Raw genomic sequence first — 18,669 nt, 5'->3', positions numbered from 1 at the left:
GCTAAGTCTCCTCCGTGCGCCTCTGTCTCTCTTCTCTCTCTCTATTGAGCAGGGAGCATAGAAGGAAAGGAGCGAGGGAGACAGAGAGAGGGAGAGAGGGAGAAAGAGGGAGAGAGACAGAGTTCAAGAAAGACAGGGAGAACAGAGAAAAAGAGATAAAGAGAAAGGACAAAGAAAGCGAGTGTCGACAGATGGAGGAGAGCGAGAAAGAGACAGAGACAAAGAGAGAGAGAGAGAGGTTACACCCGTCGTGATGAATTAGAGGTGGCATAATAAGTCCCCCTACAGTCTACGCTGGCGCTGGAGCGCTCCGGCGTGACATCACCCAGGTTGCCGTGGCAACCAGGCTGCCACCAGCATCTCTCTCGTCCCCTTCGCTCTTCCCTTGTTTACCTTCAGCCATTTGGCCTCCGGAGATGCCATGCAGGCAGCCAGCCCATTGTGATGGTCTTTGTGTTTGTGTGATGGGGGGAGGACAGCTCTCAGCTTCTCTCTTATTCCCTGTATGTCTCACTTTTCATCTCTATTCTTTAGAGAATATTGCAACCACCCCCCCGCTCTCTTTTTTACATTTCCAAAGGACATTGCATAAAACATATAATGGAGTGGCATGAGGCCTTACTCCACGGTAACAGTCTTACACACGCATGCGTACACACACACACTTCATTATTTCCGACTCACTTCGCACGCACGCGCACGCACACACACACACACACACACACACACACACACACACACACACACACACACACACACACACACACACACACACACACACACACACACACACACACACACACACACACACACACACACACACACACACACACGTCATTATTTCCCCCTCACTTACTGCTTGTCTCTGCAGTGGATCTGCTGGCAAAAGTAGTAACAATGCATTGGACTTATGGAACGCCTCCCAGCCTGCCAGCTGAATGACGGATGGTTCTACTGGTACACGTACACAGAATAACGGTGGTGATACAAGATGTAGTTGTAGTAGTATTGGTAATAATGCTTCCAGTGCCGTGTTTGTAAGAGCTGTACGTTCAAGAGGCTCACTGTGATATTCAACACATCTTGTTGACTAGAGCATGTAAACGGTTTGCTGTTGACAAAGCTAAGTATGCCTAAATGGGTCTGTTTTTCACCTTTCAAACCAAAACAAAATAACTCTTTGGAGTGTGTCCTATTGTTAATACTGGAGTGCGGTGGTAAGTATCACCAGGCCAGCCAGCACTGTGTCTATTCACCGTGATGTCACCCTGGCTATAAATAGAAGTCAAATGGTGCTCCGTCTGCTTTCGTCAGAGAGGGAGAGACCGAGGGGGAGAGAGAGAGGGTGAGAGAGAGAGAGGGTGAGAGAGAGAGAGGGTGAGAGAGAGAGAGGGAGAGAGAGAGAAAAAGAGTGAGAGAGACAGCCTGGGGAATGATAATCACCTGAAACACACTGTCTGGCTCAGTGCCTCTACTTTTAATTCCAGTCTGACTAGATGGAAAAGGGTCAGTTGTTTTTTCATTAGCCACTCTCTGACGTCCAAAGAATTGTATTTTTTTTATTTGCTTACGTGTGTGTGGAATTTTGTGTACTTTGTCATTGGCTTTCATATACACACATTTGTGCATATGCGTCGGTAGGGCTGCCACCGGGAGGGATTTGGGGGCGGGGGCATGATGACGCAGCCCTCCCAGGTGTTGCGTTGCCATGGTGATAGATGACTCACCTTGAGGTCCCTGTGCACAATGTCATGCTGGTGCATGTGGTGGACACTCTCCAGGATCTGATTGATGCACTGGCTGCAGAGAAAGGAGACACAGGACACAGAACACACACGTCAACGCGCAGACACGTCACAACCACCACACAATACACAGTACGGGGTAGGAACTAATGGAAACTACTGGTTTATGGATCAGATGAGGTGCGTTTCCCCTTGTCATTTAAGCACTGTGAGCACTTGCAGGAGTCCAATTCATGACTATTGCTGTTTGTTATTATTATAAACAGTGTTCTAGAACTACAGGCTGAGAAGCAGAGAAAGATAGAGACTGAGAATGTGGGCCTCCTGAGTGGCGCAGCGGTCTAAGGCACTGTAGCAGCGGTCTAAGGCACTGTAGCAGCGGTCTAAGGCACTGCATCGCAGTGCTAGAGGCATCACTACAGACCCGGGTTCGATCCCGGGCTGTATCACACAACCTGCCGTGATCAGGAGTCCCATAGGGCGGTGCACAATTGGCCCAGCATCTTCTGGGTTAGGGAAGGGTTTGGCCGGGGGGGCTTTACTTGGCTCATCGTGCTCTAGCGACTCCTTGTGGCAGGCCGGGCGCCTGCAGGCTGACCTAGAAAGTCAGGTGAACGGTGTTTCCTCCGACACATTGGTGGGGCGGGTGTTAAGAAGCGCGGCTTGGCGGGTCATGTTTTCGGAGGACGCATGACTCGACCTTCGCCTCTTGAGCCCGTTGAGGAGGTGCACCGACGAGACAAGATCAAAAAAGGGCTAAAAAAAGAAAACAATTAAAAGAGACACAGAGAGACTGAAAGAAAGCAAATAGGGAGACTGAGAAAGACAGGGCGATACAGAGAAAGAGAGGGGAAGAGTAACTGTGCAGAGGACTCTGTGTGGAGCCAGAGAAACCTCGCTAGCCTCAGCCCTTTCCCCATACGGAGCTGTTTCCTATTAAACCAAAAGCCTGCAAGACAGTAGATTTATTTACCATGTCATCTCAGCGCCATTTTCTACTGTCGACCTCACATCTGTCATATCCTCCCAACAATCTGGCTGTACACACACATGGTTATATTCCATCTAAATGGGCAACATTTAAGTCACACTGAAGTTGGTGCTTTTTGGCCCTACTTCACACATTGCCAGTGCCAATGTAACGTCTCTGCAGTTTTATACGGTCTGTGGGTAAAATAGACACCTACTAGGCTTAATGGTGAATAAAGCTATTATCGACGTCAGTATGTTTTAAGAGAATATGTTGACGTGGGTTTGATAGTACATGGTCTGTTTCCTAGTCTTTCCCACATATTATTTTTTTTTTTACAGTTTACTATAGAATACTACAGAACTTACTATAGAATGCTGTAGTAAACTATAGTATACTGTAGAATACTATACTACACCCTGTAGTATCCCTCGATCATGTGTAGTACTTACTTTAGAATGTAGTATACTGTCGAATACAATAGTGAATACTACAGTATCATCGGAAAAAAACACTGTAGTAAATACTACAAAGTAAATATAGTTATAGAAAAAAGCAGAAGCGCTGACCTATCCATTCAGTCCGAGTCCTACCTACAAACATTATGGAAAATGTGCTATTTTTGCTAGTTTCCTCAAGGAAAATGCCTCTAAACGGGGTATTCTAGTAGATGCCAGGCGCGCTGGTTTGTGTCAAGAACTGCACCGTCGCTGGGTTTTTCACACTCAACAGTTTCCTGTGAGGATCAAGACTGGTCCACCACCCAAAGGACATCCAGCCAACTTGACACAACTGTGGGAAACATTGGAGTCAACATGGGCCAGCATCTCTGTGGAATGCCTTCGACACCTTGTAGATTCCACGCCCCGACGAATTGAGACTGTTCTGAGGACAAAAGGGGTCTGGTTGCAACTCAATATTACGAAGGTGTTCCTAATGTTTGGTATACTCAGTTTTATTTACTACAGTATTTATACTATAGTGAACTGTAAATACTACAGAATACTATAGTATAATACAGCAAATACTACAGTATTCACTGTACCACAAAAACAACACAATAAATACTGTAGTAAAGTCCGCAAAAACAGTACAGTGAATAATATAGTATTTATACCATAGTATACTATAGTATTTTTTCATATGTGTTGGTTCAACTTTTCTTTTTACTCTTTACACTCTCTTACACATTGTATTATTTTTTTTTAAACAGCTAAGAGGCTGCTATGTGCTGAGCTACATCAAACAGGAATTAAAATCACTACTCTGGACGGCTCTGACTTAGAATATGTGAACAACTACAAATACCTAGGTGTCTGGTTAGACTGTAAACTCTCTTTCCAGACTCACATAAAACATCTCCAATCCAAAGTTAAATCTAGACTTGGCTTCCTATTTCGCAACAAAGCATCCTTCACCCATGCTGCCAAACTTACCCTCGTAAAACTGACCATCTTACCGATCCTCGACTTTGGCGATGTAATTTACAAAATAGCCTCCAACACTCTACTCAACAAATTGGATGCAGTCTATCAGAGTGCCATCCGTTTTGTCACCAAAGCCCCATATACTACCCACCACTGCGACCTGTACGCTCTCGTTGGCTGGCCCTCGCTTCATACTCGTCGCCAAACCCACTGGCTCCAGGTCATCTACAAGACCCTGCTAGGTAAAGTCCCACCTTATCTCTGCTCGCTGGTCACCATAGCAGCACCCACCCATAGCACGCGCTCCAGCAGATATATCTCACTTGTCACACCCAAAGCCAATTTCTCCTTTGGCCGCCTCTCCTTCCAGTTCTCTGCTGCCATTGACTGGAACGAACTACAAAAATCTCTGAAACTGGAAACACTTATTTCCCTCACTAGCTTTAAGCACCAGCTGTCAGAGCAGCTCACAGATCACTGCACCTGTGCATAGCCCATCTATAAATAGCCCAAACAACTACCACTTCCCCTACTGTATTTATTTATTTATTTTGCTCCTTTGCACCCCAGTATTTCTACTTTGCACACTCATCTACTGTCAAATCTACCATTCCAGTGTTTTAATTGCTAATTTGTATTTACTTCGCCACCATGGCCTATTTATTGCCTTTACCTCCCTTATCTCACCTCATTTGCTCACATTGTATATAGCCTTATTTTTCTACTGTATGTTTGTTTTACTCCGTGTGTAACTCTGTGCTGTTATATGTGTCAAACTGCTTTGCTGTATCTTGGCCAGGTCGCAGTTGTAAATGAGAACTTGTTCTCAACTTGCCTACCTGGTTAAATAAAGTTGAAATAAAAATAAATAAATAAATACATTTAAGAAAAGCAACAGCCCCTTTCCATCTAGTCAGACTGGATTTAAAAGTGGAGGAAGAACACAAGAGAAAAGGGGATGAATGATAAAAGAAGGAGAGAGAGAGAGAAGAGAGATGATATTATGAGAGACAGGGCCCTAGGGGAGCATGGTACTCATGAAATATCCTTTCGTTCAGAGTAATCAGGAGAAAAGCATGTATTGTGGCCAAATTTGGCCAAATCTGTACCCTGCATTCCATTCCATCCCTCTACAAAGGCACCAGCACTGCCATTCCCAGTAAAAGTCTTCCTCTCTCTCTCTCTCTCTCTCTCACTCTCTCTCTCCTTCTTTGTCTCAAGGAGGCCTGTGTGTACACACACATGCGCGTTTCCACCCATTTTTCTCCTTCACTCTCCACTCTCCCTCTTATCTCAACAAGAACTCATAGTTTCCACTCGAAATTCGACGTATTATGGATGAACGTTAAAACAGAAACAACTCAAAGGTTAACACTTTAGGTATTAATTCCGAGTGGTTAAGGCTAGGGCTATGGTTCGAGGAAGGCTCTGCAAACCTGCCGACCTCATACCATCAAGAATCATCAAATATTCTCACGGCTTGCTAGAGCTCTGTGAACAGCCGCAGCGCAGTGGTCTGAGCAGTGTGCTTCGGCACAGAGCATAACGGGTTTGCGCCCAGTTCTGGGCAATTGTTTTCCCTTTTTTTTTTTTTGTGAGCGCCGTGGAAGGCATATATCGACGTCCTCAGGACCTTCTCAAAAATCGAATTCTAGTGATTAGGCTGCTTATCTAGCTTACACGTTTTCTCACTCGACCCCAAATTCTTTATCCTCCTGTCTTGTCTCCTCTCCTCTTTTTCTCTCCCTCCAGTCTCTCTCCCTGTTCATCTCTTTCTCTTTCACCCCCCCCCCTCCTTTCCCTGTACTTGTGAAAAGTCATACTCTTCCCCCTCCTTTCCCTGTACTTGTGAAAAGTCATACTCCCGGAGGCATTTTGCACCCTATCATATTCTCTCGCTTCCCCTTTTGCTTGATTAAATGAGCAGCTCAGGTGGCGTGGTCGAGCCCGGACCCAGATTCTGTCCTGGAGAGAAACTCTTCCCAGCCAGAACAGAGCCATGCAGGCCTCTGGGCCAGAGCCTCCATATTGTCCACAAACTGTCTGCAGCTTCCTTCCCCCTCTGACAGCCACACTCACCCCTGGCCCACACTGAGTCTCACACTCTCTCCCACACAGCCCATGTGCACACAAACACCATGCCAGGACAATACTCAGCCTAGGGAGGAAAAGCCTGAGTGTGGAACTGTATAGTTACACACAATGTCAACGAACATTATGTTCCACAGGAGGTTGGTGGCACCTTCATTGGGGAGGACTGGTTCGTGGTAATGGCTGGTGCAGAATGAGTGGAATGGTATCAAATACATGGTGTCTATGTGTTTGACGCCATTCCATTCGCTCCGTTCCAACCATTATTATGAGCCGTCCTCCCCTCAGCAGCCTCCACTGGTATGTTCATATTGTTTAAAGGTCTCCAAAGAAACATGTCATGGTACGGACACAATTGTCCAAGTGAAGCCTAAATAAATGTAGGCTGCGGGGCAACAGAGTGTTGTGTGTTCTCAATAGTGATGTAGAATGACAGTGTGCACTGTACTGTATGTGTGTGCGTATAGTGGGAGAGTGTGTTTTATCAATGTGTGTGTGTGTGTGTGCACGGGTGTGTGTGTGTGTGTGTGTGTGTGTTTCCACCTGGCATCAGCCTCACTGTAATACTCTCTGGCAACAATGTCTTCAAACAGCTCTCCACCGGTGACACTGGAAGGAGAGAAACAACAGCTTAGTCAACACATGGACACCAGTCTGGAACCATGATGGTATGATGGCACACACCCAGTCTACCAGAGAATCCGGGGAACACTGCCCAGAGAGAGCATGTTCCACTGGACAAACAAAACACACAAGCACAAACAAACACACAAACACACACACAAAAGCATGGTTTATGCAAAAGACAATTTAGCGTAAGACAATTAAGAAAGTGTTTTGGTTGAGGAAGAATGTTACCTACACTTGGGGCTAGGGTGTTAACCATAGATGTGTCCCCTCTCCTGAATGACCTGTAGTTACACAGTGCTGTCTGAGTGGTGACATGTCAGCCTGTCCTCTCCGCAATAAGAACAGTCCCACTAGACCAGGGATGTCTAACTCATTTTGCCCTGGGGGCCGCAGTCGGTCTTCAACGAGGTCCGGAGGGCCACACTGAAAATTTGATATGTTTCCTCGCTATGAAAATGTGAAAAAAATGATCCTCTGTCCATCGTTTTTTCAATTTACTATTCTCTCTGACTGTACAGTGCCATCGGAAAATATTCAGACCCCTTGACTTTTCCCACATTTTGTTACATTACAGCCTTATTATTCTCATCAATCTACACACAATACACCATAATGACAAAGCAAAAACAGTTTTTTTTACATTTTTTGCCAATGTATTAAAAATGTAAAACTGAAATGGGAGACGAGAAGCAAGTACAGGGAGTGAACATTTGATGGATAATAGACAAGAAACAAACAAGGACAGCGTCTGGACAGGGGAAAATGTAATGACATCAATGCTGACACGGGGAACAAACTGAGGAGCAGACAGATATAGAGGGACAATCAACAAAGTAATGCAGTCCAGGTGAGCCCAATATTGCACAGATCCACGTAATGATGGTGACAGGTGTGCATAATGAAGGGCAGCCTGGTGCCCTCGAGTGCCAGAAAGGGGAAGCGGGAGCAGGCGTGACATAGGTATTGAGGCCCTTTACTCAGTACTTTGATGTAGCACCTTTGGCAGCAATTACAGCCTCGAGTCTTCTTGGGTATGACGCTACAAGCTGGGCACACCTGTATTTGGGGAGTTTCTCCCATTCTTCTCTGCAGATCCTCTCAAGCTCTGTCAGGTTGGATGGGGAGAGTTGCTGCACAGCTATTTTCATGTCACTCCAGAGATATTCGATCAGGTTCAAGTCCAGGCTCGGGTTGGGCCACTCAAGGACTTTCAGAGACTTGTCCCGAAGCCACTCCTGCGTTGTCTTGGCTGTGTGCTCAGGTTATTGTCCTGTTGGAAGGTGAATGTTCGCCCCAGTCTGAGATCCTGAGCAGATTTTCATCAAGGATCTCTCTGTACTTTGTTCCATTCATCTTTCCCTCAATTCTAACTAGTCTCCCAGTCCCTGCCACTGAAAAAACATCCCCACAGCATGATGCTGCCACCACTATGCTTCACAGTAGGGATGGTGCTAGGTTTCTTCCAGATGTGACGCTTATCATTCAGGCCAAAGAGTTCAATCTTGGTTTCATCAGATCAGAGAATCTTGTTTCTCATGGTCTGAGAGTCCTTTCGGTGCTTTTTGGCAAACTCCAAGTGGGCTGTCATGTGCCTTTTACTGAGGAGTGGCTTCCGTCTGGCCACTCTACCATATAGGCCTGATTGCTGGAGTGCTGCTGAGATAGTTGTCCTTCTGGAAGGTTCTTCCTTCGCCACAGATGGAACTCGGGAGCTCTGTCAGAGTGACCATTGGGTTCTTGGTCACCTCCCTGACCAAGGTCCTTCTCCCTCGATTGCTCAGTTTGGCCGGGCGGCCAGAACGAGGAAGAGTTTTGGTGGTTCCAAACTTCTTCCATTTAAGAATGATGGAGGCCACTGTGACCTTGGGGACCTTCAATGCTTCAGAAATATTTTGGTACCCTTCCCCAGATCTGTGTCTTGACACATTGCTGTCTCAGAGCTCTACGGAAAATTCCTTCAACCTCATGGCTTGGTTTTTGCTCTGACATGCACTGTCAACTGTGGGACCTTATATAGACAGGCCTTTCCAAATCATGTCCAATCAATTGAATTTACCATAGGTGGACTCCAATCAAGTTGTAGAAACATCTCAAGGTGTCACGCCCTGACCATAGAGAGCTTTTTATTCTCTATGTTGATTAGGTCGGGGTGTGACTAGGGTGGGTTATCTAGGTGATTTATACATCTATGTTGGCCTGGTATGGTTCCCAATCAGAGGCAGCTGTTTATCGTTGTCTCTGATTGGGGATCATATTTAGACAGCCATTTCCCCTTTGTACTTTGTGGGATCTTGACTATGGATAGTTGACTGTTAGCACTATTGTTAGCTTCACGTTTCGTTTTGAGATGTATTGTTTTTGTTTTTTTGTGTTTTTGTGTTTGAGTTTCACCAAGAAATAAAAAGATGTGGAACCCAGATCACGCTGCGCTTTGGTCCAGTTATTCTAACGAAAGTGACACAAGGATGATCAATGGAAACAGGATGCACCTGAGCTCAATTTTCAAGTCTCATAGCAATGGTTCTGAATACTTATGCAAATAAGGTATTTCTGTTTTCGCTTCGTCATTATGGGGTATTGTGTGTAGACGTATTTAATCCATTTTAGAATAAGGATGTAACATAACAAAATGGGAAGGGGTCTGAATAGTTTCTGAATGCACTGTATTTATATATAGATATATATATATTATACGTAAACCACTTGCAGGCAGGATTGGATCCTCCGGGCTGTTTGTTTGACACCCCTGCGCTAAACTGTGCTCTACAAAGGTGTCACGACTTCCACCGAAGTCGGCTCCTCTCCTTTTTCGGGCGGTGTTCGGCGATCAACGTCACCGGCTTTCTAGCCATCGCCGCTCCATTTTTCATATGTCTATTTGTTTTGTCTTGTTTCCATACACACCTGCTTTTCATTATCTAATCACACTGCATGTATTTAGTCCTCTGTTCTCCTCCATGTCTTTGTGTGTAATTGTTGATTCTTATGTGGGTTCGTTCACGCGCTAGACTTTGTACATCTTCCGTGTTTTGGGCACTTTGATGTCATTTTGTGCATATTTATTGACCGGAATAAAAGTGCGCCTGTTAACTCTACTCTGCTCTCCTGCACCTGACTTCGCCTCCCGTACACACCCGTAACAAAAGGGCTCTCAGTCTACACCACTTGACCTGCTGATAACCATACACACTATCACAGTTATCTATTACTGAAACTAAACAAAGAAGCATTTCTTATGGTTTTGAGTATTGGATGTATTAATGATAATAATATGGTCATTTAGCAGACTTATAATTATTACATATAGCCATTACATGTGGCCTCTGCAGCAATCAAAGCCACATGTTATTGTCTGGTGTTATAAGCACCTTTAAGTATGAGAGTTGTGAGAGTATATTGGCCAGAGAGAGCAGGGGACTGGCTGACAGGTATCAGTATACTCACAGGTCAAAGACGAGGTAATGGAAGCCTTCCTCGGAGATACTTTCGTGTAGTCGTACTGTGGGACAGACAGACAGACAGACAAACAGCCAGACAGACAGAGAATTAGAGCGAGAGTTAAAGAACAGTCAACACACACACACACACACACACACACACACACACACACACACACACACACAGCTCTTATCCCCTTATCTCCCGCCTCGACAATTCCTCCTCTGCTTCCCCCGAGCCCCAGGGACGCACTTAGGGCAGTGAGAGCTCGTTTGTGTCACGTTGTGACCTGCAGTTCGTGGAAAGTGAGATGTGAGATTCGCGTGGACACACACACACTTGCTCAATCACCTGTAGCCTCAGGCTGTGGAAGTGAAGCTCCTTCTAGGTAGGAGCTTAAGCTGTTTCATTCAGGTGACATCAGCAGGTGTCCATGGGTTCATTCATTAGTGAGTATTATTGCACTGCCACTTAAGTCCTGTTGCATGTCTGTTCACGGTCTTCAGTGGCCAGTATAATACACAGTATGTGTTGGCATAAGAGATATAGTTTGAATGTACTGTGTGTGTGTGTGTGTGATTGCATGGGAGTGTACAGTATGTTCATGTGTGTAACACCTCACAGTGATGTATGGAGCAATGAGCTCAGAACATCCAGCTGCTTCGGCCATCGTACACACACCCCATCCCAACAACACACGCACCACATCCCAACAACACACGCACCCCATTACAACAACACACGCACCCCATCCCAACAACACACGCACCCCATCCCAACAACATACGCACCACATCCCAACAACACACGCACCCCATCCCAACAACACACACACACACACACATCCCATCCCAACAACACACACACACACACATCCCAACAACACACGCACCCCATCCCAACAACACACACACCCCATCCCAACAACACACACACCCCATCCCAACACACCCACCCCATCCCAACAACACACACACCCCATCCCAACAACACACACACCCATCCCAAAAACACACGCACCCCATCCCAACAACACACACACCCCATCCCAACAACACACACACCACATCCCATCCCAACGACACACACACCCATGCCTGGCTTTGTCTCTGTGGGAACAAAAGGGCCCCCATCCTGGTTGGGAGCTTGGGGGTTTATTAGGCAACAATGTAGACGTTCCCAGTGCGCTTCTGTGCTTACCACGGAATACCTGGATTTAAACCGGGAACACACAGGCTTCCAATGCTAACTCCACTCAACGCACAGGGGCTTAGTGATATGTCCCTCAACACATGGGCCCCTGACTTTGTCTGAAGGGCGGGGGGGTATCTATATGCCAGCAGTCCGCAATAATGCCTAATTTATCATAACCATTACAGAGAACCAATCCTAATTGCAAAATTACCCTATATACTGTACAGTCGTAGCCAAAAGTTTTGAGAATGACACAAATATTAATTTTCACAAAGTCTGCTGCCTCAGTTTGTATAATGGCAATTTGCATATACTCCAGAATGTTATGAAGAGTGATCAAATGAATTGCAATTAATTGCAAAGTCCCTCTTTGCCATGCAAATGAATTGAATCCCCAAAAAACATTTCCACTGCATGTCAGCCCTGTCACAAAAGGACCAGCTGACATCATGTCAGTGATTCTCTGTGAGTGTTGACAAGGACAAGGCTGGAGATCACTCTGTCACTCTGTCATGCTGATTGAGTTCGAATAACAGACTGGAAGCTTCAAAAGGAGGGTGGTGCTTGGAATCATTGTTCGTCCTCTGTCAACCATGGTTACCTGCAAGGAAACACGTACCGTCATCATTGCTTTGCACAAAAAGGGCTTCACAGGCAAGGATATTGCTGCCAGTAAGATTGCACCTCAAACAACAATTTAGCGGATCATCAAGAACTTCAAGGAGAGCGGTTCAATTGTTGTGAAGAAGGCTTCAGGGTGCCCAAGGACCGTCTCCTAAAGTTGATTCAGCTGCGGGATCGGGGCACCACCAGTACAGAGCTTGCTCAGGAATGGCAGCAGGCAGGTGTGAGTGCATCTGTACGCACAGTGAGGCGAAGACTTTTGGAGGATGGCCTGGTGTCAAGAAGGGCAGCAAAGAAGCCACTTCTCTCCGGGAAAAACATCAGGGACAGACTGATATTCTGCAAAAGGTACAGGGATTGGACTGCTGAGGACTGGGGTGAAGTAATTTTCTCTGATGAATCCCCTTTCCGATTGTTTGGGGCATCCAGAAAAAAACTTGACAAAGTGAGCGCTACCATCAGTCCTGTGTCATGCCAACAGTACAGCATCCTGAGACCATTTATGTGTGGGGTTGCTTCTCAGCCAAGGGAGTGGGCTCACTCACAATTTTGCCTAAGAACACAGCAATGAATAAAGAATGGTACCAACACATCCTCCGAGAGCAACTTCTCCCAACCATCCAGGAACAGTTTGGTGACGAACAATGCCTTTTCCAGCATGATGGAGCACCTTGCCATAAGGCAAAAGTGATAACTAAGTGGCGCAGGGAACAAAACATCGATATTTTGGGTCCATGGCCAGGAAACTCCCCAGACCTTAATCCCATTGAGAACTTGTGGTCAATCCTCAAGAGGGGGGTGGACAAACAAAAACCCACAAATTCTGACAAACTGAAAAAGAAGGGTCAACACTGCAAATATTGACTCTTTGCATCAACTTCATGTAATTGTCAATGAAAGCCTTTGACACTTATGAAATGCTTGTAATTATACTTCAGTATTCCATAGAAACATCTGACAAAAATATCTAAAGACACTGAAGCAGCAAACTTTGTGGAAATGTATATTTGTGTCATTCTCAAAACTTTTGGCCACGACTGTATATCCAGTCAATAAAAAAGCAAGTGCCATTTAAGATGAATGTATTGAACCTGTAATATCAACTGGTTATATTATATCATGGAAGACAATCTTCAAAAAGGCAGTAACCTCAGCAGTGGCACTTGCTCGTAGAAGCCTACGGCTGTGCAATGGCATAACCTTATTTTGTTAATTTAGCAGAACAGAAACATTTCCCGAGCCCTTATCACAGTCAAGACACACCTATTTTAGAGTAAAAAACATGATATCATCTACAGGGGTGAACATAGATTTCATTTATTCCCAGTACGGGACCTCCTATGTGTGCGTGCCCGTGCATCAAAAACATTTATGGACCTGACAGGCCCGCCCCTGGACATTCTGCCGCCACTAGCCAAGAAACAATCCCCCCCCCCCCCCCTCCTATCCCCACTAAACTAGACAGGTGTACCGCAGGTGTCAGCAAATGTAACGTATATACAGTTGAAGTCGGAAGTTTGCATACACCTTAGCCAAATACATTTAAACTCAGTTTTTCACAATTCCTGACATCTAATCAAAGTAAATATTCCCTGTCTTAGGTCAGTTAGGATCACCACTTTATTTTAAGAATGTGAAATGTCAGAATAATAGTAGAGACAATGATTTATTTCAGCTTTTATTACTTTCATCACATTCCCAGTGGGTCAGAAGTTTACATACACTCAATTAGTATTTGGTAGCATTGCCTTTAAATTGTTTAACTTGGGTCAAACCTTTCGGGTAGCCGAAAAGCTTCCCACAATAAGTTGGGTGAATTTTGTCCCATTCCTCCTGACAGAGCTGGTGTAACGGAGTCAGGTTTGTAGGCCTCCTTGCTCGCACACGCTTTTTCAGTTCTGCCCACACGTTTTCTACAGGAAAACGATGGCCAGTCCAATACCTTGCCTTTGTTGTCCTTAAGCCATTTTGCCACAACTTTGGAAGAATGCTTGGGGTCATTGTCCATTTGGAAGACCCATTTGCATCCAAGCTTTAACTTCCTGACTGACGTTGCTTCAATTATTGCACATAATTTCTATTATTTTGTAAAGTGCACCAGTCCCTCCTGCAGCAAAGCACCCCCACAACATGATGCTGCCACCCCCGTGCTTCACGGTTGGGATGGTGTTCTTCGGCTTGCAAGCCTCCCCTTTTTCCTCCAAACATAACGATGGTCATTATGGCCAAAAAGTTATATTTTTATTTTATCAGACCAGAGGACATTTAGTAAACTTCTGACCCACTGGAATTGTGATACAGTGAATTATAAGTGAAATAATCTGTCTGTAAACAATTGTTGGAAAAATGACTTGTGTCATACACAAAGTAGATGTCCTAACCGACTTGCCAAAACTATAGTTTGTTAACAAGAAATGTGTGGAGTGGTTGAAGAACGAGTTTTAACGACTCCAACATAAGTGTATGTAAACTTCCGACTTCAACTGTATGCTGGGAGTCAGGAAGCAGGTGCAGAAGGTGAGTTTAATCATAAGACAAAGGCAGATAAGCAAAACAGGAGAAGCGTACTGAACGTGACAAAACCAACACTGACTGATGACTGAGGCTACTGAGGGGTAAAGAAAGGGAGAGTAATCAAAGTGATGGAGAATGATGGTTGCCAGACCGGTGGTTAGTAGACCTGGCGACGTCGAGGGCTGGAGCGGGATTTAGGAGTGACAGTAACAGGTTTGCCAATTGCTTCCCTAAAGGCTGCCTGGGTTTAAACATCTTCTCTTTTCAGCAAGTGAAAAGCTCAATTAATAGGGACATAATATCAAATAAAAAATGTTGAAGGCTGCAGCTCAACTTCAGAATGTCATAGAGACAAATCAATATATCCCCACATGCCTCAGAGTCACGTCTTTTGTGGGCATTTTAAAGCTTGTTTCTAGCACAAGGCATCATGGCGTTATGCATTGTTATAGAACGCTATATATTATCTGTATTCTTTTGTTTTCTATAAAGTTACCAATAGGTATCCTATTGCCATTTTCTTTACCAAAGTGTATACCCTCACTGCATACCCTCACTCAGTTTGAGCCCTGGTTTTAACCGAACACACCAAGCCCTTCCCAGACACGGAGGTATTTAAAGAGTGCGTGGTGACAGTATAGGAGGATTTGACAAAACCGACAAGTCTATGGATAGCATAATTGCATCTGTCAAACGGGTAGGCCGACCTCCACCTTGTTTTGAATAGGACGAAATAGGCTCCAACAAAGCCCTCGTTGTTAGTTAATTCAAATTAAAATGAAGACAATTGTTTAAATGAATTACTTTCAGCACCATTTGCTGCCCACCTCTGTTTGATTATGCCGCAGCTGCTCCAAAGCTGATGTCTGCCCGCTTGCCTTTTTAGTTGACTTTCTCCTGCATTCTCTCTCCTCATTAATAAGCTAATGATTGAAAAAGTGTCAGTCTCATGACATTGTAATACAGATGGTCTCCAGTCTATGGGCTACAGAAAATCCACATAGGGTGCTACTCTTTCTACCATAGGCTACATCCTTTATGTAAGGCTAAATTAAGTTGATGGAGCGTTGGTGTAGCTCCGAAGCGCCGAGTCTCTCCAACAGCAACCTGGAGAAGCGCGCTGGGCATGGAGCTAAATATTTTGCGCCCCTGCCTTCGACAAAGTGGGCACTGCTTATCATGGGGTGGCATCAGCGCTCACCTAAATGACCCTCAGCCCACTGGGTGAGAGAAGTTCTCATTGTTTTTGAGCAGAATAATGTGAGGTGTTATGTGTTGTTGGAGGCACGTCTTGGTCAGTTTAGCTTGGAAAATGACCTCTCCGTCAAACTGTCGCTCTTGGCGGCTGCCTAATCCAGCTATATGTGTGGATCACCTTTTTATTGTGGCATCAACACAACCAGTCATGATGTTTTTGTCTGATTGTCAAATAATCACTTCAAAGGGCTCCTTTACTAGGCTACCCGTGCACATTCATCCACCCACAACATATTTACAGCCTCCAACCAGTTGCGTATGGAAAGAGACATCTGTTACAGAAATCACCAAAAAGTGTAATGACATTTGGTGATTGTCATTTGGAGAGAATGTATGCGTCCACTGCTGTCCGTGTGTGTCTTGGTGTCGGCCACACGGCTTTGGCAAAATGTGAGTGTTCTCATCAAACCATATTGCATTTTGGATCGTAGGGTATAGGCCTACCACCTGTTTTCAAGCCCAGTTCGCAAAGTAGCCTAACATGCTGACCAGACCGGACACGTCGCGTGCGTGAGCGTCACAAAATAAATGTAGAAATCCATGTTATTCAATTATTGCACTGCGTCAACGAGCGTCTGCGTTACCAAGGGCTAAAAAATAAGTAATTCCTATTTCTGACGCAGATCGCGCTGAAAGTCCTAACTCTCCCATCTCCTCATTGGTTTATAGAAGCAGGTACCCACCTGCTGATTGAAAGACAAACTGTTGTGCCGGTTGTCGTGGTAATACTATGAAAGTTTAGATGCAATCACCATATAAGTTCAACGATGTAAAAGCCTGGAAGGAGGAGAGATGACTAGAAACGATTTGTTTGGCCGTTTTATGTGTGGATTAATTTGTCGGAGTAGAGGACCTTGTGCAGTTCAGGTAAAATAACAACTCAATGCTTATATCCCAGGACAAATTAGCTAGCAACAGCAAGCTAGCTAAATAGGACAAATTAGCTAGCAAGTGCAAGCTAACTAGCTAAATTGCCATACATGTTTAATGCTTTTCGACCTGTCCCCAAATGAATATCATTGGTTCAGAGTTTGTTTTGAAATTTTAACCTGCATGTCGTGATCGCGTTTGGTGTAGGGGGACAAAATACATTTATGCACGATAGTGCACGATGACGCACGCGCGCAGCCGGTTTGGGTTCCGCGTAAGCGGAAAATAAACGGGACGCAATTATTCCAAAACTGCAACTAGTTATTGGAACACATTATTACCATTTTGAATTTGTGATGAAACTGTTGTCATTTGGCAAGGACTGTAGTTAGATACTTTTTATATTTCTGTAGGCATGAGTGATGTTTGGCTTGGTTTCTTTTTAGGTCTTTGGAACTCTAGAGTCAAAGCAAATTAACGTTGTCTTCAAGTCAAAATAAAACAAAAAATCTAAGTACATTCTACCAAATTGTTATACAGTATTTGAAAAATAAATGATCTCTAGTTAGAGACTCATGCACATCCTTCTATTTACATTTTTTTTGTTTGAAACACTGTCACAATGATTTTTTTTTAAACTTCTTATGGCTGCAGGGGGCGTTACTGAGTAGCCAGCTAAATCGTGCCCATTTCAAACGGCCTCGTACTCAATTCTTGCTCGTACAATATGCATATTATTATTATTATTGGATAGAAAACACTCTCTAGTTTCTATAGCCGTTGGAATTTTGTCTCTGAGTGAAACAGAACTCCTTCTACAGCACTTTTCCTGACAGGGTGTGAGATTTCAGAAATCTTGGCCCCTGTTCTGGGGTGAGTTTAAAAGTCCCTGTAAATGCTATGAGGATACAAACACTCCGTACGTCTTCCTCTGGATGTCATTACGTGGTGACGCTTTGAATGGAGTCGATTGCGCAATCAGGGCCTGTATAAAAGAGCACAAGGTGGAAGTAGCTTCCTTTTCTTCCTACGCCTGAAGCACGATGGATGTCGGACTGGCTCTCTTTCCAAGCTGTTGTTTAGCCAGTAATATTTCTCCGGTCATGTTTTTACTCGTTATAGGTGTTAAAAACATCATAAGGTAGTTAATTTAAACCGTTTTATAGCAATTTATATCCGTTTAGTGCGATTGAGGCATTTCTTTCTGATGCACTTTGAACCGCTGGGCACGTTTCCAATTCATGCCGAACGTTAGTGGTCATTTCCACATGGCAAGAGGACATCTTTCGACCAAAAGACGATTAGACCCAAGAAAGGATTCATTGCCCAAGATTCTGATGGAAGAACAGCTCATAGTAAGAACTATTTATGATGATAAATCGTTGTTCTGTATAAAAATGTTAAACGCATATTCCGCCATTTTTTTTGTTGTAGCTTCACTTGGCCAACCCTGTATTGCACAGTAAGGATAATTTTAGAAAAGTAATTCAGCGATTGCATTAAACTAATTTGTCTTTCGATTCCTGTCAACCCTGTATTTTTTAGTCAAGTTTATGATTAGTTATCGATTAGACTAGATCACTCTCAAAGATGGCGACCGACATTTTCAGACCAGTTTAACTACTATTCTCATTGTATAACCACGATTTTTCTGGCTAAATATGCACATTTTCGAACAAACTCTATATGTATGTTGTAATATGATGTTACAGGAGTGTCATCGGAAGAATTCTGAGAAGGTTAGTGAAAAAATTTATATATTTTGGCGATGATAACGATATCGCTCTCTTTGGCTTGAATCAATGCTCGGGTAACGTTTGCATATGTGGTATGCTAATATAACGATTTATTGTGTTTTTGCTGTAAAACACTTCGAAAATCTGAAATGTTGTCTGAATTCACAAGATCT

At 44.3% G+C, this 18,669-nt stretch overlaps 1 protein-coding gene across 18 annotated transcripts in view; it reads right to left on the bottom strand.

Moving 5' to 3' along the window:
• Positions 1-18,669, bottom strand: part of LOC129851079 (calcium/calmodulin-dependent protein kinase type II subunit gamma-like) — a 132,082-nt gene that overhangs the window by 48,597 nt on the left and 64,816 nt on the right. For all 18 annotated transcript variants that reach the window (XM_055917302.1, XM_055917375.1, XM_055917282.1 and 15 more), the window contains exons 4-6: positions 10,308-10,362; positions 6,777-6,842; positions 1,728-1,800 (exon numbers count right to left, since the gene is read on the bottom strand). In XM_055917302.1, the coding sequence (XP_055773277.1) occupies positions 1,728-1,800; positions 6,777-6,842; positions 10,308-10,362 (194 nt within the window). The remainder of the gene's footprint in view (positions 1-1,727; positions 1,801-6,776; positions 6,843-10,307; positions 10,363-18,669) is intronic.

Source organism: Salvelinus fontinalis, chromosome 1, assembly GCF_029448725.1.
Source record: "Salvelinus fontinalis isolate EN_2023a chromosome 1, ASM2944872v1, whole genome shotgun sequence".
Taxonomy (NCBI): domain Eukaryota; kingdom Metazoa; phylum Chordata; class Actinopteri; order Salmoniformes; family Salmonidae; genus Salvelinus; species Salvelinus fontinalis.
Note: the sequence above shows the minus strand (reverse complement) of the source record. Positions and strands in the feature narration are given on the sequence as shown.